Genomic DNA, 25562 nt, shown 5'->3' with positions numbered 1-25562 from the left:
TCTGTTAGAATTTTTACTTGAAGAAACTTGTTCAGCTTTTGCAGTGATAAAAAAAACTGGGTTGAGAGTATAAGGAGAGAAGTGGGGGGGAAGTTAAGGAGAGGTAAACAGAGACAGAGTGAATCAGGAGAGGAGTGAGAGAAATCAGAACCCTCCCACAGGAAACCAAGCTAAACTCCTCTTCTCCTTATATGGCAAAAACTCCCCCAAACGCCACAGCATCACCTTGGGAGTACAGTTAAGTATAAATCCTGCTAAGTATAAATCACAAAGCTATGAGAATGGAGCAACTGTACCGTTTATATGAGAGCTACTGTGAAGAAAACAGACTTGCAAAGTTGGGTTTTAAATGTTGGCATGAACATCCACTCTACACACACGAAAAGTTGTTCTCAATGTGTTTCTAAAAGGCTGCTGAGGCAACACCTGCACATGGGAGTTATCCAGTCTAACACCTTTGTGGTGAACTGACTCACTAAGATGAGTAAAGCAAACATGCCAGCCCTTTTCAGCTCTGAGGCTTCTGTAAAAACATGTCCATTAACAACTTAGCTGCCAAGGTGTAAAAACTGAGTATAGAAGTGTTTTTAACGGGAAGTAACAAATGTTGTATATTTGGTTCTGTAACTTCTAACAAGCCGTGTGAGTCAGAATGGGTGGATGCAGCTGTCTTGTGCAAATTCAGTGCTGAGGTGCAGACCAGAATTATGGTCAGCTTTTATTATAATAATCCCATCATGCAGGCTGTGCTTCAAGTATACTTAATTGTGTTAAACTACAATGTTGATTTGCCCTTAAAGTTGCCACACTATACTCCAGCTGTTTGGGTTAATCTTCTTGAGCAGAGGCTTTTAAAGTTATTTTAATGCTAAGCCTGTACCAGCTCAATAATCACTCCAGTGGCTTTGTGCATTACAATGCACTGACATATTAATATGTGCTATATTTTTAGGTGCATGAATACTTCTGCTTATGTTTCAGTCTTTCCCCCCTTGAGATGATGTCAGTGTTTGTTGCTTGGCTGCCATTCAAGCTTTGCGAATCAACAGTTGTAACTAAGAGGATCATCAGCTGCACTGGGTTTAATAGATGCACAAGGAGAACTTTGAAACTTAACAATGAAGGTCTCCAGCCAAGATCTGAACCAAGGACCTTTGCGCTGAGGCAGCATAGCTAACCACTACATCAAAGTTTAAACATTGACAATAAAAAGTTAATCTTTGTCACAGATTTTGACAAACTACCAATATGAACACCACATGTACTGCCATTTATTGTCACATTTAACTGAAGCATCCACAGAAGCAGAAGTTTTATGTGTTGAAAATCTAAATAGCTGAAATGGTGCTATCTTGTGGTGATCATTGAATAGTAAGAAGAGCGTCACCCAAAAGAAGCTATTTAGTGCAGAACATGTTTTTTCCCCAGCAGAGGGAGCTATACATTTAAAAACCCTAGCAGGTTAGAGCTTGGATTCTGACCAGTTCTTTCTGTTCTAACATTTACTGGAGAAATTAAAATGAGCATATTTAATTTTAAAATGATGATCATTCTAACACAAAAAAAAAAAAAAAAAAAAGCTAAGCTGTTATTGACTATTTTGATCTCATTAAGTTGTTGTTTAGTTCATGTGACCCTCATATTATGAAAAGCCCCTTAATGGTTGCAGTTGGGAAAAATAAATAAGCAAACAATTTAAAAAACAAATACATAAGCAAAATATCTTAATTTCAATGGTAAAGACTCTTGCTATCTCTTGTAGTGCTTCCTCCTGTTCTACAGGGGGCACTCAATAGAGATGCGGGTAGTATAACAAAAAGGAAAGGGTCGTTTTCTTCTGTTCAGTAATATGAATGAATGTCTCTTCCTTGATTTTTTTCTTGAAGTGTAATAATCGAAAGTTAACAGCAAATTTTTATAACGAGCTGAACTAAGCTCGTGCAAAATAGTTCAGGATGTCTGCAAGCGCAGTGTATGTCTTGGATTTAAAAGGAAAGGTAAGATAACGGTTTAACGTTGCTAAGCTAATGGTAGCCTAGCTAGCAGGCTAGCTAACACATTCTTCGTTGACAGATTATGATGTGGCTTAATCTGCTACGAGGACAACATTTATTACATTGTGTTGCTTTTTTAAAATATTTGGGTTGGGATTTAAATAAGTTATCCACATCTAAAATAGTTTCAAAGTTACCTGATTTGTTGAACTAAAGAATGTTTAGGTATAGCGTGAAGAAAAATCTAATCTAGCCGACTAATAATCAGCTGACGACGTTGGCCACAGGGAATGTCAAAGTTTAGTTATTGTAGTCGCTCTACAACTTATAAACAAATATTTATATGGTTTGTACCAAACATAAAAATCTACTGAGCAGTTCGTCAAAAAATATTATACATTGACATACAAATACGTGAAACAGCTGGTGTGTAGTGGGTATGTTTGTTATTTGCACATAAACAGTTTAAATTAACATATACTAATTATATTCCTACCCCCACCCCCCAATGCAATATTATCTAACAGTGGAATAGAATCCATGAATTATTTAATTACTTGTGAACATCGTTGACCTAAATGTATTTAGCACGTTTGGTGGCTGTAGTGTAAAAAATAGTTTTATTAGCAGTTCTAAACCAACCATTTTAACAGCTCTCTGGTTTTCAGCTGTGCTGGACCAAATTGCTTATATTCAGTAACACTGATTTTCCAAGCTGAACATTATATTCTCTTTTCAGGTGCTGGTGTGCCGAAATTATCGGGGAGATGTGGACATGTCTGAGATCGAGCACTTCATGACCCTTCTGATGGACAAGGAGGAGGAGGGAACGCTCTCTCCTATCCTGGCTCATGGGGGAGTCCGTTTCATGTGGATCAAACATAACAATCTCTACTGTATCCTTACTGGTTTCCACATTGTGTTCATGCCTGAGATATTATCACACATGTTGTTATATATGTATGTATGCGAATATATATATATATATATATATATATGGTGTATTTGTTGGATGTTGTTGGACTTCTACTGTACTTTGTCACAAAAATTCTTGACTCACGACTCACCACAACAGTGGTTGCAACATCCAAGAAAAATGCCAGTGTCTCACTGGTTTTCTCCTTCTTGTACAAAATTGTCCAGGTAAGAACAAAGCACAACTTACTTTGGTTCAAGAAAGTTTTAGTTCATAACACAAACACAGTCATATATTTACAGCAGCATATTAACATCTGTATCTGTGTTCTTAAGGTATTTTCAGAGTATTTCAAAGAGTTGGAGGAAGAGAGCATTAGAGACAATTTTGTTATCATATATGAGCTGATGGATGAGCTGATGGACTTTGGATATCCTCAGACCACTGACAGCAAGATTCTACAAGAGTAAGTTTATGTTATTTATTCAAGCTTTGGATCAGGCAACAAGACTGCCACTGCAAATTAGCCTTTTTTTCTAAAAGAAAAAAAAAAGAAAAAAGAAAATTACCTTTTCAAACTCATAAGCTTCATAAGTGCATTGTTTGTATTTCAAATAAAGAAGTTCAGAATCTTGTAGATATGGTCTCTCTGTAGAAAGATCAGGCCTTTCTATCCACATTTATTATACTCATCAATTTCTACAGATTTTTTTAAAGAAAATATGCAGAATAGTTTCATCTGCTTTTTCTATTACGTATTTTAGTTAAAATATTAAGGCGTCATTGAGGTAAATAGTAGTGAGTCCCAGTTCTCCTGACAGAACTGCAAAGGACAAGGATGTTGTACTTAGTCAGTCAAACCTTAAATAAAGAATATCAAGCAATGAATACACTGAAAACCCAGTGGAGGTGAACACACTGGACAGTGGAAACTAAACAGCTGATATTTCAGTTATGGGCCACTGTAACAGCCCATGTTTGTTTATACAATAATTACGTTATTTTTATAAATCATAATTTGCTTATTTAACCTTTTCTACTGCGCTTAGTCACATTTACCTCACATATACAAATATTCCCTCTTCTTTTAAGTGTAAACAGGTTTCTGTGGTATTTCAAGGTTTTACTTCTCTTTTGTCACAGAGAACATGCTGTTTTATGCACATAAATACAGATTTTTGGGACTGTTTTCAGTCCCAGTTGAATAATCTTTTGATTGATTTATTTATTTGTTATTAGTGCTGCAAAATGCAAGACAAATAAAAATCCCTTTTTCTAACATTATATCTACAGCTTGTTTTAATTAATCTGAAAAGAAAAAGAACAACATTTATTCTGCTTACAAATCAGAGTTTAGTATTTACACAAACTTTACAGGCTGTTAAATACTTTGGGTGGTTGTGGGGTTAGTTCTAGTTTGTTATGTTTACTATATCTGTCTTAAGAAATATAATGGAAAATTAGTTCTTAGTGGTTTATTATATTTTTTTCTGTTTTTGTTACATCAGATCTTCTTCCATTAAGTTTGTGATTTTGGACTGTTATGTTTTGACAGTCAACAGTCGGTTGGGGACAAAGAACAGACAAATCTGCACACCCGCAATCTCACATGCAGGATTTATTTTTTGTTGTTCATGCCGTGCACCACCCTCTTCTTTAGTCTATTATAAACCACCAGGCTCAACAATGACCACCACTTAAATTTAACTTAGCAAATAATCTGGTGTCAGTAGGTTCTGTGCAGTAGGTTTCAAGAATATTGAAAAGGTGCCACAGCAATTGTTTGAGTTATTTCAACATAACATTTGTGTGTGTGATCTTTTTTTGGCCTGGCAGTTTATAATGCACCTGCTCATAATACAGCATGTATATGATATGCATCTTGTTGGATTGTGGGTGTTTCAAGATGGTGACTCTGTACAAGAAAGACCATGGTGCTTAAATTGTTGCATAACTATGTATAAAATCTTATACTGGAGTTCTTTGGTTTGCAAATCCATCTGTTTTAATTTTTCTTTCTGGTGGATCTTTGGATGTGTCTGTCATCTCTTACAACACCTGTGTAGCAATTGTAGTACTCCCCAATGCTTGGAGGAGGACAGATGTACAATTGACCTTAAATGTGTGACTTTGCTGTAAACTTCCCTAAACATTGCTAATCTAAGTTGGCCCTTTTTCCTTCCCGCAATGTTCTGTTGTTTATGTGTATCTACAAGTCAAACAAACCATATTGTCTCCATCATTAGCAACTGTAAATGATTGTTTGACCTTACAGGGCTGTGGCTGAAGCAGATATGTGCAGGCTAACTCTGGATATCCCCCAAGTGTTCTCTGAATACAGCAATAAGTCAGACAATCCTCCCTTACAACCATGGGAGTCTGTTCCTCTTTGATGCCTTCTGGGAACACACCGCTGCAGACAGTTAATTTCCTCTTTTCTCAGTTCTGCCTCAGTGTTTACATTTTTGCATCTCAGATACATAACCCAGGAGGGACACAAGCTAGATACTGGCGCCCCGCGACCCCCCGCCACAGTCACCAATGCTGTCTCCTGGAGGTCAGAGGGCATTAAGTACAGGAAGAACGAGGTCTTCCTGGACGTCATTGAGTCAGTCAACCTCCTGGTGAGAACTCCTTGTTTGAAAGGCCTGTGTTGCTTAAGGAATGTCAGTAACAGGGATTGTAAACTTCCTTCTTGTGTGCGTCACAACACAATTAGCTAGTTGATCTTGTGGTTTTCTCTGATTTCTTTAAGTGCCTAAAATGTCTGTCTCTCTCTGCCCCCCCTCAAATATCATTCAGGTCAGTGCCAATGGTAATGTTCTACGTAGTGAGATTGTTGGCTCCATTAAGATGCGTGTCTTCCTGTCTGGAATGCCTGAGTTGCGGCTGGGTCTGAACGACAAGGTTCTGTTTGAAAACACTGGACGTGAGTTCTCTCTTTGTACCACCCATGTGCTAAATTTTGATTTTTAAAATTTTTTTGCAAGTTACATTGAGTCCATCTAATTTAAGCTGATTTAGACTATTTTAAATTTTTAAAAATGTATTTATTTAATTATTTTATTTGAATGCAGGAGGAAAGAGTAAATCAGTGGAGCTGGAGGATGTCAAGTTTCACCAGTGTGTCCGTCTGTCTCGCTTTGAGAATGACCGCACCATCTCCTTCATTCCTCCTGATGGAGAGTTTGAGCTCATGTCATACCGCCTCAATACTCATGTGAGTAAGGTGTCTTAACTACCAGTGCACTTGGAGAACCCTTAGTCTGGATTAGAGTAGGGGTTCAAGCTCCAGTTTATTTGATCCTTCATCTATTTTCCACACTGACCACTGTAATAGAAAATCAGGTTTATGCTGAATGTACACCATCAATCTGGCTGGAATGAAAACAGGGCTGGGTCTAGAAATATTTTATGAGGGGGCACAGACAGGAAAAGGGTGGTGCGTGTAATTGAGAGCCTGGGAAAAAGACTGGTTAAGTGGCTGGTTAGTTCAGTTGGCAGAGCATCCATCTCCCATGCGGAAGGTCCAAGTTCAATTCCCCCGGGAGACAAAATTAACACCTTCCAGTTGGGTGCCTTAGGCCTTAGACAAGAGCCTTAATGCTACTGCCTAACCACCGTAAGTAGCTTTGGATAAGAGCATCTGCTAAATGAATGTATCATAGTGTAATATTAAACAAACAAAAATGCTTATTATTATTATTATTATTATTATTATTATTATTATAAAAATAGGCCAGTGATATTTTGTCAACAGTTGTTACGATAATCCTGCAGTTCCACAAACACTTAATTGATCACAAGAATAACTTTATTTGAAACAAATCCCGAGTTTTATCAGGGTTCAAAGTTTATACTTGGCTGTTTAACTTTGCATAGTGATTACATCTGGTAGCATTTTGACTTTTACATCTTCCTACAGACAATTATCCATGTAGGCAGCTTACAAGATAATGCTGCATGACTGCTGCATTGAGAACAAGAATATGGTAGTGTTGATGTAGAACAACAGAAAGGAGTACATTACATGCTACATTCACTTGCACTTGGGCTTTTGATGTTTATCCATCAAAAAGTCAGTTTCCATGGGATATAAATGGCTAATACTACATCACATTACAGTTATTTAGCAGACTCATTTATCCAAAGCTACTTACAGTGGTTAGGCAGTAGCATTAAGAGTCTTGCCTAAGGATCCAACCAGAAGGTCTTAATATTCATCCCCTGGACGAATCCATCTGGTCTTCCACATGAAAGATGGATGCTCTGCCAACTGAGCTACCCATCTGCTAATACTAAGGAGGCCTGTACCCCAAAGGTAGATTTTCTCTTATCAGGTAACTTTCAGGTTAACCTGGGGTTTTCCGTACTTTGATGTTGGTTAAGTTGTTACTGGGGAATTTCACCCTGGTAACTTAAGCTGAGCAATTAACCTGCTCAGGAGCAGGTTATGTTGTAGATTTGAGATCGAATATAGAGGCCTCACCTCATCAGTTCTCTTGGAAAATGTCCTGCCTATTCTGTAGACCTTGGTGCACGGATCATAGGAGAAGTGCTTATGGGAGAAGGAGTTTTTAGGGATAGATGCATGCTTTTGATGAAGAAACAAAGCCTCGTCAATTACCACTTTGACGTATGTTTTTGTACTTGTTCTTGACTTCCCAAGTCTGTTTAGCTCCACTAGGGTTGCATCCGAAATAATAAAATGATTGATAATGGTCCTACATGGCTGAACTGCAGAACCATGAATTTATAGAATGCACAACTACTCGTGCTGACACGGTGAGGAAATAATATTTCAACACAAGTGCACTCACACGGGGTGCAGAGCCTTAACAGAACTCATTGGAAACTAGAAGCACTCAGTAAGTTCAGACCTCCGCCAAGACATTGTAGTTTATTTTTTATTTATTTATTTTTGCCAATATTTGTGGGCATTATTTTTGAGTTAGAAGCTCTAATATCAAAATGATCCCTATCCCTCCCATAGTAAATAATCCTTTAAAGACATTCTTGGATCCAGGCAGTGATCTGGATCACCTCCAAAATCTAATCACTTGTTCTTTTTTTCCATTTCTGATATTTATTCTGATTTGCTGTTTGTTTATATTGTCCGATGAATTAATATTGTAAAATCTCACGAATTTGCACCTTAACAGAGTCAGCAATTTTCTGCCAGCATTCCTTCCTTGCTGTTGCTGCGGCAACAGTGTTGTTTTTAACCTGGAAGATGTGTTGTTCTGAAGAATAATTATCTGCTCCTCCATGGCGTAGTAGGTTTCGCAGACAAGGTTTCTGCATGTTTATGACTGGCCAGACACTACAGACACCACCCTTTTTATGTGAGCATGCACTGATCAAGATGGAAAAACTCTGAGTTGAAAACCAGCTTTGTAGTACCACTTATCCAGGTCCTAAATGTCTGGGTAAGTCAACCCTGGTAATAGAGCGATAGTCAGGATATGTTTATCATGCTTCGTAGTACAGGCCTCAGGACTAGACTTTGTCCTGGCTTGTGGGTCTTTGCTGCCATCGTCCCCCTCTCTCTCTGCTCACCTTCCTGTTCCTCCACCAGTTCCCCCAAAAAATCTCTGAAAGAAAACAAGAACAGATTTAGCTATTGTTAGCCAATAGTGAAATGTGCAGAATTCTAACATGTTCTTGAAACCTTTGAAAATTGAAATGTAATATGCTACTTTCAAGGATTTGAAGTGTGTGAATTAGAGATACAGTGCTTGAAACTGTAAATGTACTGCTTTGGTAACCAATCCTCATCTGAAATATTTGCAATTTAGATGAAAAAAGTAAAGATCATTATTGTTTAGCCTCAAACAGCACATCTATACCAATGGATCTGAGTTGAATACATTTTTTTTTGTTCATATTTTTCAGTTGATGGTGATAAAAGGCATTTGCACCAGCTCAAGTTCTGGGGAGTTTGATCTTTTTGATGAATGACTACGATGTTACAAAATCCCATTTTGTCAAGTGCCTCCCAAATTTTTACGCAATCTGTGCATTTCCCCAGCTTTCCTCTGCAATGCTGAGTTTACACAAGGCAGATTTCACTCAGTGCAAATATTAGCGTTGAACTATTTTGCTTATTGTTGGTATCAGAGAAAACAAAGGTAGTTTATGTCCTTTACTTAAGAGTCCATTGTTGTTGTAGTAATAGCTTTTACCCACCAGGTGGTGTCTGTGACCTATTGTTTAAACTGGGATGCTCTTAACAAATGAAGAAAGTGGATTCAAAAGTCTGTGTGCTAATTGCTGATATTCTTGTGTTGTTTGGGTCGCAGGTGAAGCCTTTGATCTGGATCGAGTCTGTTATTGAGAAGCACTCCCACAGTCGAATCGAGTACATGATTAAGGTTGGTCACTTTTAGCCGTGTCACATGTAGCTGAATCATTGCTGTCAGGGTTCTTGTCAAGGAAACAAAACAAAAAGAAATGATTTGACTGATGCATTTCAGGCCGGTTTCAAGTGTGTTCTTGGTTTTAGCAAAGTACACTGCAGTGATTACCAGAATTACCATGTCATGTATCTTGCTGTCAAGCAGAACAATATGATGCTTTTCTAAAACAATGACTTAAGTCCTGGTTTAATACCTCGCTGAGGCTGCACATCGTGTTGGACTTGACCTGCTTGTTTTGGTTCTTAGGCAAAGAGCCAGTTCAAAAGGCGCTCCACAGCCAACAACGTGGAGATTCACATTCCTGTGCCAACGGATGCTGACTCACCCAAATTCAAGACCACTGTGGGCAGCGTGAAGTGGGTGCCTGAGAACAGTGAGATCGTCTGGTCAATCAAGTCTTTCCCTGTGAGCACAAAGCATGACTCATGAGTTATATAGTTATGGTTACAAATGACACAGTAATCTTATGGTTGGATTCTTGTTTGTTCACACTTAGCTTTTTTTCTTTGCAATAAATTAAAATGTTTCTGTTTATTTTTAACGTTAACTATTGGCGAGTAAAACTTTTCCTCTCATCAGAACACAGTGGTTTCTCTTTCGCATCTTAAAACACAATAACTTTATCGTTCCTTTCAATCCCATGTCCAAAAGCTTGTGTTGTAACTTGTCACAGGGAGGGAAGGAGTATTTGATGCGAGCCCACTTCGGTCTGCCAAGTGTAGAGGCTGAAGACAAAGAGGGGAAGCCACCAATCAGTGTCAAGTTTGAGATCCCTTACTTCACCACTTCAGGGATCCAGGTATGTTCCACACAGCGTGACCTGTGTTAAAACAGTTAATTCCCCAAATTGTTGATCAAACCTAAACAGAAAGGTGTTTATTGTTAGAGCATTTAGCACATCTGTTGAGTGAGTTGAAGTTTAACACATTCCTCTGTAATAAACCATGTAGGAGCAGATATACAAATGCTTCATATTTTCACCTGCTGTTTGATTATTTTTTTGAATTCAGAATTTTTGGTATGTGGCAACAACCACAGCTGTCCTCGCTTCCCAGAGGAATTTAAACAATTCACATATTTCCTGACTTTAGCCAGTGGGGGCAGTAAGGGAGCATAGTTAAACTCCTTCAGTGGTGAAGTTCATTTCTGCTGTTGAAGCAACTAGAAAACCACTGCACATCAACTTGAACTTGGCCCTCTGCTTTTATCTTAATTACCAGTGGCATAAAATGTCATTTCTAGCAACAAGTTAGTAGATTAATTGAATTTTGATTGTATACAATAAAGAGAGAAGCTAATGGTTATATTTCATGCTGCTCTTATGCTGACCACAGACTTGCTCAGATGTGCTGTACTTACCATATAATCACAGTTGTCCTGTGATTATATGTGTAGCTACACAACACTAAGTTAACTTTTCCCATGTCTTGGTGAGTGGAAACAGTGCTAACTTAATTAGAAAATATCATATTATTGTCTAACAGGAAAACTGTATTTTCTTTAGGTACACTTATTTAAGTACATTCCAGGTTTTTACATTGTAGCTCTTTACCCAGAAAAAGAGTAATATATATATATATATATATATATATATATATATATATATATAGAGAGAGAGAGAGAGAGAGAGAGAGATGTGACAGAAAACTCTTGGATATCGGCTTATTATTTAACCTGACATTGCAAAACATTAATGCGTTTATTGAAAAAAGTAGTTTTAAAACAAAGGGCATCAGGTTAACTAACAGTAAGACCTTTTCTTAAGTTCAATACTTAAGTTTCCAAATCTTTCTTTTGGGAGGGATAAACTTTTCCTGTTTTGATTTTAAACTAATTTAAATCATCAACATGTAGACGGTCACTCCCTCAATTGTTTTTTTCAGAACTGTAATATTTTCAAAAATGAGAAATGGACAGAATATCTCAGACTCTGCAGTAAAATCACACTGTGATTACAAAGAATAATTCTAGTCCATAAAACCAAAAACCAAACATAAAATATGAAAAATTTAACAAAAATTCTGCTACTGATTTACAATTAATCCTGTTTGTGTGTTTGTTAAAGAAAAATCAATAAAGTTGAATCACTTTTTCTGCTAATCAAATGCTCATTCATTCATTTAAAAAAGCCTGGTTACTGAGGGTTAAATTTTAGGTGTTTGAGTAAGAGAGGATGTATCTACATTGCATATAAACATCTAATTCCTAAAGTTGGATAAATAACGAGCAGCATATTTTTGGCTATAAGTTCTGTGTTCTTCAGAAGCACTTTAATGCTCACCCTCCCCTCAGCTTACTCACATTTATATCTGAACCTTTAATACAACTTTCTGTATGACTCACTAAAAGAGCTAAAAGGTCACATTTTCCAGCTTTCCCAGATTTTCTCTAATTGTCAGTCAAACATTATTAAATTGTATGGACATCATGCAGCCCACTCGGACAGAAGAAGCTCAAACCAAAGTTAATTACATGTGTGTTACTTGGGTCAGTATGAAAATTCTTCTCTTTCAAAAGTGAATTTGATATTGAATAAAATAATTCCTTCTTCTTTCTTAGCCATTCGATGCATTCGATGCATTCATGCATGTATTCATGTTCTTTGCCAGAACATGAATGCATTTTTTTTTTGTATTTTTTTGTATATATTTTGTATATATTTTTCTGTATATTCGTGACATACAGCAATTCATTCATCATTCATACCCCTAGTTTTAAAAGTATTAGAACATTGTGTGAAATGTGAATAAAAAAAACAGAATATAGTATTTATATTGTATAATATAATAATGTATATCCTGCATTTTACCTTGTACAAAGACACTTGTTATGCTGAACCTGCAAAACTGTTTTGGGAAAATATCTGGTTTTGAACCAACAAAAGGACCCATCTTTTTTTCTTTTCTTTTTTTTTTTTTTTAAATAGTGACTGCATACAAATGAAAATTACTCAAAGATAGTTTTAGCACACAATGTGTTTTTTCTTTTTTTTTAATGCTTGAAGTCATGTACTGCAGCGACCAGTGCGGTTTATGTAGATACAGTGTCAACCTGGGTTTTGGTGATGGATCCTCTTTTTGTGGTCTATACAGATCTTGATGACTTGTATTCAAACACCAAAGTGTTTCCTGTTCACTTCAGTTGGGACACACCCTGCAAAAGTATCATTGCTTTAGTAATGAGGGTTGAAGTGGTCTGTCTGAAACTCTTAGTTTTTTTAAATGTGTGGATGGGTGGATAGATGGATGGATGGGTGGATGGATGGATGGATGGAAAATTCAAATGAATTGGTCTTAAAGTTTGTCATCATTTGCTGTCTCATCCTAGCATTAAACAGCTATTAGTAGGTGATGTTTAGTTGCCTAAAAGAAACAAACAAAAATATTAGAAATGCTGCCTTTTTTTTTATCATAGATAATATCTCAGTTGATTGGCTGACCAGGTTTTATAATCTAAAGTACAGAGTCAGAGACGCTCTGAAGTATTCAGTTAAGTAGACATAAAGAGACATATAAGACTAAACCACATCTTGGATATACAATCAATAGTGAATCTCAGTTGTTGTTTCTTGTTTTTTTCCCCTGCTGTTTTTGTTGCTTCACCACTGAAAAGTTCTGATTCTGAAAGCTACACACCATCCGGGGGGTATGTTTTTTGGGATTTAGTATATTTCAGCAAATTGCTGAAGTTCACTCAGTTATGTTAAATGTTTTTTTCCAGCAAGGTACAGCTCCAACAAGTGGTTCAGTGTGGGTAAAAATAAATCTTTTATTTTAGTTTGAGAGGATATAAAACATGAACTCCAGCTCCCAAGTAAAGACTTTCTTTAGTGACCAAAAGCAAACTTTTCCCATGTTTGCATTTATTATGGACCCATCCGTCTTTGGGTAAACTAACAAGGAGCCATATTCCCATCAAACTTTTGTGTCAAGCCTGCATCCTTTTTCTTATTACAGGGCAGAAACTGACTGGGTCTCAGACTCTAATGCAGCCAGTAACTCCACGCTCTACGTGTGAGAAGAAGCTGTGAAGTTTAATTAGACACATGTTAATATCAAAGCATGAGAAAGTTCTTCTTAACTCTACCACTAAGTGTAGGGGAGCGCACATGTGAAGTATGTATGATGCACATAACTCCACCTTATAAATTTAACTAGAAAATGGCGTAACCCCACACGTCGGCTGAGTGGAAATAAGACCAGAGCTGTTATATTTTCAAACCTTTTGCCTCTGTAGGTGAGAGAGAGCCCAAACAAGTTGGCAGTTGGTTTTTGGGCCATAGCGTCTACCAAAAGCCTGATAAATCCAGACCACACATGTAGTCTGTACTTACCAAACGAGATACTACAAACATCCTCTTTTTCCCTTCTCATCTTACAAGCCATAATGATATTTTGTGGAGGTTGGCCTTTGATGCCGTTTTGCTGACTGCGTACCCACGGTCAGGCCAAGTGCATGTTTGGCTGCAGGGTGCAAGGAGAAGTGCTGTGCCGACAGACTCGGTGATCCCGCGTCTGTGTGCTTGTCGTCATGTCTCTGGTGACCACGGCGCTCCCTCGCTCTGACCTCACTGAGCACTGGAAGGTAATAACAAGGCGGCCGGTGCAGAGGCACTACCAAAGGCCCCGCTGCTACTTGACCTACAAATTCCTGTGCTGTCTGTCCTGCTTTCAGCTGGGAACTGCCGTAGTGGCGACTCGGCATGGCCACATCTTGCGGCGAGGGGTCAGGCCGGCTTTAAAATGGCTGTGCTTTCAACCCTGCAAGTTCAGCTGCTGTATTTATTTATTTATTTTTCACAACTGAAGATTCGGTGAGAAAGTTTTGACTGCAGAATCACACTGGTGCACAAACTGTAATGAGTTTGGTTTGGCACAGTTATGCATGTTGTTACTATGAGAACTGTGATATAAGCCATCATTTAGACAACTGGAGTAATCTTTGAGTATTTAAACAAAAAAAACTACAAAAGCAAAAATTCCAAACGAGTTTTATTTCCCTAAAATATTGTGCAGTCAGGTTCTGCAATGCTCGAGAATGACAGGGTATTTTTAGAGTCTATTCTCGAAATTGAGATCTGTGGTAACGCATGCTGAAATATTTTTCAGTGACTTGTGAAAGTCGTATCTCGATCATGCTGATGCGATTTTTTTTTTTTTTTTTTTTTTTTTGCATCTCAAAAAAACTACAGTTATATAGATGAACATTTTGTGTCCTTTGAAAGCTGATCTGTACCTGTTTTCTTGTCAGTGTGACTCATACTACTGCTTCCTCATCAACACTACTCTTACTACAACTTAGAGCTTACCAAAGACCTAAAGGTGCAGTCCTCTGAATGTGTCTTTTGATCATGATCAGATGTGAAAATGCTTACAGCTTCAGCTTGAATAAATTAAAACTATGACACAGGGTTGCAAAAAAACTTTGACATAAATTTTCTTAGCAGTTTTATTATTTTTAGTGCTAAATGAACTATTTTGAGAAGAACAATGACAATATAGAGAAAGGAACGGTAACTGCTATGTGCCACATCCCCAAGACTCAGCTATTAATAATCAGTGTTATCAGTTGGTAAATAAGCACATCATCTTTATTTAAACTTTATTTTTTTGGCTTTGTGAGTTTCCATTTTCTCTTCAGTGCATTTTCCTGCAAAGTGTCCTGGTTCTTCCCAAAGTCCAAAGACACACAGGTGAATTACAGGCTTGAAATTGCTAGCTGGTTTTATTGCCTTAAACCTGTTAAACATTAAGTTTCACTTCCAATATTTCTACTGGGTTGTCCTTCAGACACACATGACCATGGGCAGGATCAGTAGTTTAAACCATGAACTGAAAATGTGTAAAATGGGTTATTTTCTACCTTCATGCTTACAAACCATTTATGACATGAAGTTATGCTTCTTAGACTTAACCAATTCCTTGTTGCTTTAAAATTTGAGCCACTCATGGTAAAAGGGATGTAACAGGTTGCAAATACCCTTATTTTTATGTATCTTAGATGTCTTTGTTAAAGCTTTGTTTTCTGTTTAATCCCTGGCAGGTGCGTTACCTGAAGATCATTGAGAAGAGTGGATACCAGGCTCTGCCGTGGGTGCGCTACATCACCCAAAATGGAGGTAGGGCAAAAGTTCAGTTGTGCAGCGTGCCCATATGTGCATGTCTTGGGCAATAGTTGGGTAATGCATTGCAATACGGTGGGAACTGACCTTGAACAGATACAGTTCTATGAAAAGGGGATACACGGCAGAACATGAGGCAATGTGGCAACGTCCTGCGAAATGTGAGAAAGTGAACTTTTTATTTCTTGAGCTTCCCTGATCTTCATGCTGAGATTACCAAGGTTGCACATGTTGGTCCTTTTGCTAATGTTGCCACTAATTGCAAAACATCCTCATCTCATTTCCTTTGTATTCCATTCATTCTGGGTGGAAAGCATCTGCCTACACTTGATTTCTCTCTGATTCCCTCTTTTCTTTGTCCATTTGATTAAGTCTTGTCCATTTCCTCCCCAGATTACCAGCTCCGGACTCAGTAGGCAGCGCCTCGGCCATGTGTAGGCAGGTGGAAATCACGACTGGGTGGAGTCAAGCCACTAATGTGCTATCAATGGCAGGTGGTACTCACAAGACCAGAGGACTGTCACTATCTACTTTTTTTGTTTTTATTTGTTAAAGCTCTATTCCTCCATGATCAATGCAAATATTAGAATGAGCCTTCAGTTAGACATGGTTAAAATCGTGATTATGTTTTACTGCTACGCAGCTCCTGTCACGATGGAGACCAAGGAAAGCAGGAGTAACGTTTACATCCTTGTACATGGTGCAGAGTTGTACACAACCTATCAGAGTGGTTTAAGAGAGTATGTTACAATTCTCATTGAAAGTTACTGTAATCGCCTGCACACAGGTCAGCAACACTCATTCAGCCTCAGTATATTTTTTTGTATGAAAGCTGCTTTGTTCTGCCACAATTCCTGTTTGACTATCTGTATATACAGTATTTGTTACATGTTAATGAACTTAAATTCAGTGTTATTAGATGAATAACTGTAAATTAAAAGCATTTTTTTTTCTTTTTGTAAAATTTTTTTTCCATGTGATGCCATTGATACATGCCATAGCATTGCCTTCCGTTTTGTCCATTTTGACTCCCTTGATGTTCAGCTTTCCAAAAAAATATTAAACATGGCAAGTTTAAGCTGAACAGGACAATACCTGCTTTTCTTCTCTCTGTAACCTCATCCTTTTCAATCATTAAATGTCTGTTTAGAGAAAACCATTCCATCATCTTCTTGCATCATTTCTTGTGTGATGTCTCTGCGATCATCAGTTTACAGCAGAACAGTGAGGATGGCTAAATGGGAGGGAAAATAGGGGGGGAAAATGGAGGAGGAGCTTTTCAGTATCAGGTGTGTGGTTGCCGTTACCCTAGAATGGATATTTCCACCTCATCCTTCAACTTTTTTTAAACAGTGCAAGCTTTAATTCCCAGAGCCTCGTAATATCACAGGCAGCCGAGTGCAAGCACTCCATAAACAAGCAGAACTGGAAAGGATGTGACTCAAGCTGTGGTCAACACTTGCAGACATGTTAGAGAAAAACGTAGGATGGACCAGTACAGACTAGTTATTGTTCAAGCCATGCCAGACTGCAGTGGTCCGGCATGACGTCATTGCTTAAGTTTGTCCTGCAAGGGGACTGGAGAAAGGCAAGGGGATACTCAAAACTCATGTGAGTCATTCCCAGCAGGTGCTGAAGGTTACGAGTTTATGTCACCATGACCTAAATTGCAAGACTGTTCTTAGTATTCGCTTAGTACATGGTAAACTTGATTCTATCAGTTATGTTCCATAGATACCTATTTATTTCATTTCCACTTTTCAGCTACTACACAGCAGGTGTGTCAAGTTTAGAGACAAAACATTCACTTTCTTAAAAGAGAACACTATGCAATCAGTTTAGATGTTCAAGATATTGTTATCTTCAGCCATCTTTTTTCCTTTCAGACATTCTGCTTTGAATGACGGGGTCAAAGATAACTTGTTGAATATTTGAGCATAACCTGTTTAAAGGAGTGTTTTTGTTTTTCAGCTGTTTCAAACATGTTTAAGTCTGCTGCATTTGGAAAAAAAAATTAATCCATAGATGATGTCATAATGAAGTTGTCTGTGTTAAGACTTAATTACAGCTTTAGCCAAATATCAGACTTGCTGGGGGCCTGTTTCGCCTGAGAATGCACGCACTGCCCATCCGTTATTTGAATGACAGGTAAAATCACCCATTCAGACCGGATTACCTTTATCTTGTCTACATCAAGCTTTTAAACCATTTAGGGTTAAGAAGGCTCCTGAATGACGTTTTGGAAAACAGGAGGGTCTACGCAGTCTGGCATGATTACAACTGTTACTTGCATAATAATTTAAGCATCTAACTCCTGGCCGACATTTGCTCTCCCACACTGGAGCATGGTTTCCGTGATGCTTGGCAGGGCATGTGAATATAGTATTTGGCACACGATGAGAAGGACGCATTCATGAAGCAAATTCAGCCGCTGTGAAGTTGGAGGGGAAACCTGACATACTTCAAGTTTCAGAATTGCTCAGACAGCTTGGTTGCTGTAAAACTTGATTGTGGACAAAAATATTTAACTTAAACATGTTCAACATGAAACAGGGTTATATCATGTTGCTCAATTAGGTTAAAATGTAGTTTGTTTGAAAAAGAAAATTTATATTTACGCAGAGTATAACGTTTCACCAGACAGGTGAAAGTAGCATCACAAGTAATATAACTTAGGGATTTTGTATAAATATACATTTATGGATGGTTTATAATTGGCAATCATTGTGCTGTAGTTGGTGGAAGCAAAGGTAATCTTTATATCTGGAAATTAAATGCATCAAACTATATGTTGTCGAAGATTTAAATGCATGTTTGGGGTGCAAAATCTTTATATTTGTGTGAGCTTTGTTGCTCTAAAGTGTGTAGCAAGACTACAGTAGTCACCTTAAAAAAATAATATCTATACTTCTACCAAAGCACAATGAATACAAAGAAATTTTCCCACTTTATGCTCTCTAGTAGCCTTGTTTTAGATAATGTTATAAATCATGATTATAATTATTATTTGTATCTGAGTGTCATGGCAACTACATGTAAATCAATGTAACTTAATGTTTCAATGATTTTAGCTTTGATCAGGAGTTAAAGAAAATAAATAAACCCATTTTGACTGCAGCATAACCACACTAACAGGCGAATAAAAAGTTCACCTTTCCCCTCCGGTATTATTTGGTTGCCATGCCAACATTGCACTGCCCACACATAGCTAATCCTTTCTAGTAGCTTCCAGCAATGGAAAATAACTATGGTTACTTAACAGTAATGAAGCAACAGGTTGAAATCCGATGGCATGGCAGTACCAATGTCAAATACAGGTGTGCCACGAGGAACCCCATGTTTATCCACACCGGAACCCTGGTGCCTAGCAACCGAGGGAAATCCTCTTGTGTCACATCAGGACTCTGATCCTTGTGTGACGTCAAGCCGAGGTTGTTCCTCTCTGGCATGCAAAGTGTCCCTGTAATCCTGTGTGAAATCTTTCACCCTCAATTGTGAAATACAAATAGCAGCTGAGTCACTTCAAGACAGTAATTAGAGAAAAGGTATTTTACTATAGGTGAAGCCATGGTATGAGGGGTGCTTCCTCCCACTGAAACCTGAAATAGTTGTTTCTCTGGTTGAAGAACTCAGTGTGTGGTCCATGCTAGTTTTTACAGCAGGTCTCTGGCAGAGGGAAAATTTCCATGCTCCTGTGTAGACTTTAGAAAAATATTGGTTTAAAGAACATATAGCTGAGTGTTCAGCCATACTGGCCTTGAGATACTGCTGTAATCTCAAAATGTCTCCTACCCACACATCGCTAAAAGATAGCTGAGAAAGCCCAGCACAATACGTGACAAAAAGTCATCTAACCTCATCATTGCTTTCACATTAGATCTGTTTATTGCTGTGTCATTGGTTCAAAGTGTAAGTCAGGGTAAACATTTGGAACAGTTGCTATATTCACTTCCTTTTAGATCTCATGTAACTAGTGTTTTGGTTAAACTTTGCCTTGGATACTGACTCATTAACAGTGGCGTCCAAAGTCTGAAAAATCAGCAAGTATAGTAGAGCACGTACAACCCTGTTAATGTCATAGTACACCGATCCTGTTATTAGAGAGTAGTAGAGTAATGGTTACCAAGCTGTGGCTGAGACCCCCCATGAAGTTCCAGGATATATCAGAGGGGTCAGCAGAAGATTAAAGGGAGATTACTATTAATTTTTTTGTACTTCTCTGTAATATTGCTTACTATTGAAGGAACTTTAGTTTCCTCAGCCATTTGGCAAGACCTTACCATGCTGCTGCAAACCACGTGTAATGTTCACTCTGGATGATAATAGGATTGCTGCTCAATTTCCTAGCAATCTACGCAGGTGTCTTTAAGACATTTCAGTCTGTAACAACAGATATAGCTGATGTATGGCATAGACTTGTGATGAAGAATATAGATATTGCTTTATTTTAAGTGGCTGCAAGCCAGAAAAGTCTGGAACTGCTGTCTACTGGGGTCGGCTGTCACACTCATATTACTTCTACCTTTACTGCTTTTATTAACCACAGTTCCAACTATTTCACAAATTAGATATAAAGAAATAGACTGTAACTTTAGACATTACTATTATTATGTACAGAGGGTCAAACGTTTCTCTGACAGTAAATGGAAGTTTGACTTCATTATTCCTCTTTTTTTTCTTAGCCTAACTTTCAAAGCTGTGCTGCTTATATTCCTGGGAAACAACCCTGGAAACTATTATGGCAGCAGCGGAGGGGAAAAGACACTACAGCTTACTGTCAGTTGAGCTCTGTTTGTTTTGCCAGTTAGTAAATGTGTCCTCTTTTTACTCCTGTCCAAACTTAAAGCCAAGACAAGAGGCATGGCTTTCCTAATATGGCCCCCTGTTTGTATTTAAGCTTTCTTTATTCATACATTCGTCTTTCCTCTATTCTGAGGAGCAAAAGTGTTATGACATGCCCCACACTGCTGTGAGATTATGTGAAAATGTCATATCTATAATAGCTCTACACAACTATTCTAAAGTTTGAATGATGCTTTCTCCCACAGCTCTCTGAGATAGGACCGGAAAACTTAAAAAAAGTAAACAAACCCCCGCTAAACAAATATAGACGTGTCTGCTTTGTATGAGAAGGAAGTTGTTTTTAAAAAAGTAAAGATGTCTTCCTTATAAATAGCTCTGGACATAATTTATGTTTTATTACACAGAAGGAAGTCTTTCATTCTTTTCTGCCACTGAATGAAACCATCTAAATAAATGTGGCTTGAGGCAGTGTGGTAATCGAGAAGTCTTTTCTTGGCGCACAATAGAGGTTAAAGCCTTTGTCTGCTGTCTGAGATAGTCCAGGACACCTGGCTGTTAGATGTAAGTTCAAAGGCTCGAAAGAGCTTTTATTAACCTTCTGTTCATGTTTCATATTTGCATAAAGAAAGACAAGTGCACATGGAGAGCAGAGACACCTTGTTTTCTAATGACAATTGCAGATATTCAGCAGTGCCGGTGGAACCTCCACATGCTGTTCTTCAAACTGCTATTTTAACATGTCTACCAGATCTACATCTGGATATTATCTGGACAGTAAAAGCTGTAATGAACGCTGACACACTAATCAGAAACCCCCTTATTCACTGTGAGTGTCCACCAGAGCGCCTTTTGGTTTCACTCCCTGCTACTGAAAATATTTGTGTTTTCTCTTCTCTTGCTCCTCTGGACATTTGATAGGCCTTGGACGTGGTCCGACATACTTTCTGCTGTCTTAACGGCGGGCTGTTGCACCAAATGGTATTTTAGCACAAGTGCATGGCAACAGCAAAACAAAGAGGCACAAGATGAATTCTTTGGCCGACCACTTTCTGAATTACTGATCATGTAAAAACCCACTGTGGCTCCCAGATTGCAAACATCAGTCCTTGGAGCCTGCATGCAAACCAGTCCTCTAAATAGGCTTGTCTATTTCTGTTGGGCTGTGGGGGAAAACATGTGTTTGACATCAGTGTCACTCGCCAGTCGTTTGCAGCGGGGCTTCATTGCCCCCTTACAGCAACTCCACTTAGATTAGTGGTTGACAATAGCTATATTTTCAGAGGGTGCTGTTAATTACCATCCAAATAAAGAGCTCACATTTGACAACGGTCCTGCCTGCTTAGGTTAAATAAGTTTTAGATCCCACATTGTGCCTCCCTTTCAGTTTGGCTGGTCTTCTGTTTATACTAGCTCTTTGAAAAAAGACCTGGATAGACAGCAGCAAAGTAAACACAAAGACAAAGTACAGCATATCCCACACCACAACAAACTCTCCAGGACTATCAAGCCATGTACAACATATGCAGCATCAAAGTAAATAGTCAAAAACAACTTTACTTCACTGTCTTACTCAGAAAACTGGTGCCCAATAACAGTTGGGCAGGGGAAGGTAGCTGAGCAGATCGTCCCTGAAAAACCACCACTGTTGAGAAACTCATAATCAAAACACCCAAACAGACAAACGCTCCAGATGTGCTGCTGATGATCCGGTGGAAAAAAAAAGAGAAAAAAAAAACAGCGAGTGAATCACAGGTGTGGAAATGGAACATCTGTTAGGAGTATTTTAGTTTATGGATGAAATTAGGTCACAAAAACTTTATGAAGTATTTTTGAAATGAGCATGACATTAAAATTCAGTCAAAGTAGTAGAAGGAAGACTTACTTTTCTCTATCATGAAGGGATTACATGAAGGAAACATTAAAGAGACAAATGCAAACAATGTAGTTGAAAGGGAATTTTCTCCAAGCATAAATCTGAGATTGTAATATCTGATGTTCTTTTTCATAAAACAACAAATTAGGAAAGAAAGAAAGAAAGAAAGAAAGAAAGAAAGAAAGAAAGAAAGAAAGAAAGAAAGAAAGAAAGAAAAAAAGAAAGAAAGAAAAACTGTATTATAACAAGACACCAAAAAGCAAAAATGAATTAATTACGGCAAAAAAATGAAACCAGACATAAATTGTAGGAGGTGGATGGTCAATAAAATCATTGGTGTAAAGTTGGATGACTAAGCCAAACAAAAAGGAGGAGAGTAGAGAACGAGTCTCCTGGGAAACTGGAGCTTATATATCCACGTTCTCAGATTCCAGGTTCTCCAAATCTGGATAGATGATTGCAATTCGCCAGTCACAGCAGTTCTAGTAACATCTCACAAAGATGGACATTACCACACAGCATGCATTAACAGGGCCATCACAAAATATACAGTATCAATACCAATATTACATCCTTTTAATCCCATATTATATTATGTATATTACATATATTACATTACATATTACATATTACATTACATATATTGATTTGTTGGCATAGGTTTTATGTCTGATGCCCTTCCTGACAAAACCTTTGACAAGCTAATTGAGTGAAACAGGTCACAGCAGACACAAAAAGTAGAAAATTATATTCTGAAATGTAATGCTGCAGAAGTATCAAGTGGCAAAACATATAAATTTTATTAAAAATAATGCATAAAGTACTTGAGTAGATGTACTTTGCTAACATTTACTATTGATTTAGGGTGAATTTTAAATATGGTGCTGCTGAGAAAGAGCAGAAATACACAGCAACTGTTGGAATAATATGTTCAAAATAAACAGTGTCCAGTTTTAAAGCCAGGTAAAGCACATGACCATCATCTTCCTGAACCAAACCAGTTACTGTTTCCTGGCCCCAAAGAAAAGTTGTGTATTTACCCAATCAGCAATGAGAGGCCTGTGTGACACCAACTCTCTCCCTCTGTAATTTTCATCCCCATTTTCCACCAAGACCACTCAATCTTACAGCCATATGGCGGTTTGCTGTCATAACCATTCACAGCTGAGTAAAAATAAACCTTTGGGATGCATCCTAGGGACAGGGGTTTAAAGACACATTCAGCACAACTGGTGCTTGACTTTGTGCTGGTTACGATAACCTACTGTGATTCATTCTATCTGCAGATGATTCTCCTCATATAATTTGCAACGGGAGAGTGGTCAGGGTATACAATATCACTGAGTTAAAATTCAAGGGTGAGGCAAAAATAGCACTTCAACCACATGAAGAAGCTCAGACCAGAAATAGCGTGTTTGATGGGTATATATTTCAGTGGTACAATGATGGGGTCTCTCCACAGAGCTTTAAAAGTGCCCCCCCACCCAACCCCTTCATATATGATTTGGGGCAGGGTGGTTGCACACGTGGTTAGCTCCCTGTGTGCCTCTGCATACGACACAGACACTTAAAGAATTCAAACAACCCACAGCTTTAAAATGATAACATCTTGAAATGTGAATCACATGCATCTCTGCACTCCCAAAAATAAACACACATGTCAAGAATGCTACTTATTGTTAATCTGAGAGATAATTAATGAGATTAACTCAAGCTCTTTCTTCAGTCTTTTAGCAAACATAATATGTCTTCACGCACAGTATGTCTGATGTAGTAACTGTTGTAGAAGGTGTGGCTGCCGTCTACTGCCTCCCACGTTTAGACGTGCAGACAGCGAGACACAACCTTTACCCACCTCAGAGCAATTTAAAAGCTTACTGTCTCTATAATTATTGTGGCTATTTTATGGCTTTTTATATATTGTAACAGCGTGTATTTCACAATGGAAAACTATGTGTGGCAGAAGCATCTCCACAGACATGTCATATGTTTTGTGAGGGTTTATATGTATTAGTTTCTTAACTTCCATTTTCTTTTTCTTTAATCAAGTCTTTTAAATGGCACTGCTACTTTTAAGTGGGTTTGATGAATCCCATTGTAAGCCATGACATGTTTTCAGCTATATCAGTTAGCTGGTGGGTCCACCACTTGAGTCTAGACAGACATCTCAACAAGCATTAAACATATTGTCAAACCGCTACATTTTGGATGTGTGGACAACATTATTGTTTTATTATTTCTGGTCCTTATTGGATGGGAAAAAAAAACAATCGCAGGATCTTTTTGGGGGCCACCTAATTCAGTTTCCTGCTCAGATTTTGAATGGATGTTATTATCAGAGGGTTCAGAGTATCCAGTCCAATCCAGTTTTATTTCTTAGAAAAACATAAAAGAGTAAAAAAAGGAAACAAAAAAAACAAAACATAAAATAAATAAATGAATAAATAAAACCATGTTATGAGATGTCAAAGGCAATGGAGAAAAGATGGGTTGATTTAGTTGACTTATAAAGACATGATCCTAACATAAAGTATATTTCAATAACCTAGCCTGCAAACCTGGTGATCACAAAGGCGTGGAGAGTAGATTTATCAAGCCCCATACTGTAGAAACCTACACATATAACATTAATCAAAATTTGTCCATATAAGCAACAGTTATTACCATTAGCCACAAAAAAATTAAAATATAGATGAACAGAAGAACAATGTTGATTATTGAAAAGAGGAATTACAACATGACTTCTAGTTGGTATATTGGCTGGTACATTGCTTCACTGTTTGTGTATGTGGTGCTGTGTTTAAACCACCAGGACCAGTTTAACACACAACCTGCATCAAGACCCTGCTTAAAAAGAGAGATCAGTTCCAGGTGTCAGTAACTGAACTACAGAGAAAAAAAATTTAAGTATTCGAGAATAAAATTGTTTGGTTTGTGGGAGTCTGAGCTCAGTTTACTGTTCGTGCTGGTGTATTTGTGTAATTCAAGTTTAAATTTTGTGTGGTGTTTCGGGAGCAGTGCTGGTTGTAGAGTCTGAGAGCTGCATAAAAGGTAGGCAACACTCATTTGCATACTTGGAGTCACATGAAAATGATCCAACAAGAGTCAACTGAAAACCAAGAGTCTATATATAAAGAGAACTAATCACCAAATGAGCAGCAGGTGAGTCAATTAGCAAAAGAAACCCGGTGTGACAATGAGGGACCAGACTCGGGGAGCAGGAAGTAAAGTGAACAGAAAACACAAGGAAAAAAACTCAACAAAATAAAACAGGAAAAAAGACAGAACTCAAAATGACATGACTAGAAACTAAGAGTGCAATGAAACATGAACAAAAACCCACAGATCATAGCACCCTCAGTCCAGAGCCACCACGAAGGCAAAGTAAACATATAAAGCAGCCGACCGGTGACTGATGGAGCAGCGCAGAACCAGA

General features: G+C 38.0%; 1 protein-coding gene across 1 annotated transcript; it reads left to right on the top strand.

Moving 5' to 3' along the window:
• The first annotated feature begins 1810 nt into the window (after positions 1-1810).
• ap1m1 (adaptor related protein complex 1 subunit mu 1) lies at positions 1811-16609 on the top strand. Its single transcript, XM_041993040.1, has 12 exons — positions 1811-1997; positions 2734-2890; positions 3070-3137; positions 3246-3376; positions 5387-5534; positions 5713-5839; positions 5988-6130; positions 9213-9284; positions 9576-9734; positions 10003-10128; positions 15372-15447; positions 15844-16609. Exons 1-12 carry the CDS (start codon positions 1956-1958, stop codon positions 15864-15866), a joined length of 1272 nt encoding a protein of 423 aa, XP_041848974.1. The 5' UTR covers positions 1811-1955; the 3' UTR covers positions 15867-16609.
• Positions 16610-25562: the final 8953 nt, after the last annotated feature.

Source organism: Melanotaenia boesemani, chromosome 8 (genome assembly GCF_017639745.1).
Source record: "Melanotaenia boesemani isolate fMelBoe1 chromosome 8, fMelBoe1.pri, whole genome shotgun sequence".
NCBI lineage: Eukaryota > Metazoa > Chordata > Actinopteri > Atheriniformes > Melanotaeniidae > Melanotaenia > Melanotaenia boesemani.
The sequence above is the reverse complement of the archived record's forward strand: the minus strand, read 5'-3'. Positions and strand labels throughout refer to the sequence as shown.

Coding starts and splice junctions, on each gene's coding strand:
- ap1m1 (XM_041993040.1), top strand. CDS start 1,956: ATGTCTGCAAGCGCAGTGTATGTCTTGGATTTAAAAGGAAAG. Junction 9,285..9,575: donor GAATCGAGTACATGATTAAG/GTTGGTCACTTT, acceptor TTTGGTTCTTAG/GCAAAGAGCCAGTTCAAAAG. Junction 15,448..15,843: donor CTACATCACCCAAAATGGAG/GTAGGGCAAAAG, acceptor TTTCCTCCCCAG/ATTACCAGCTCCGGACTCAG.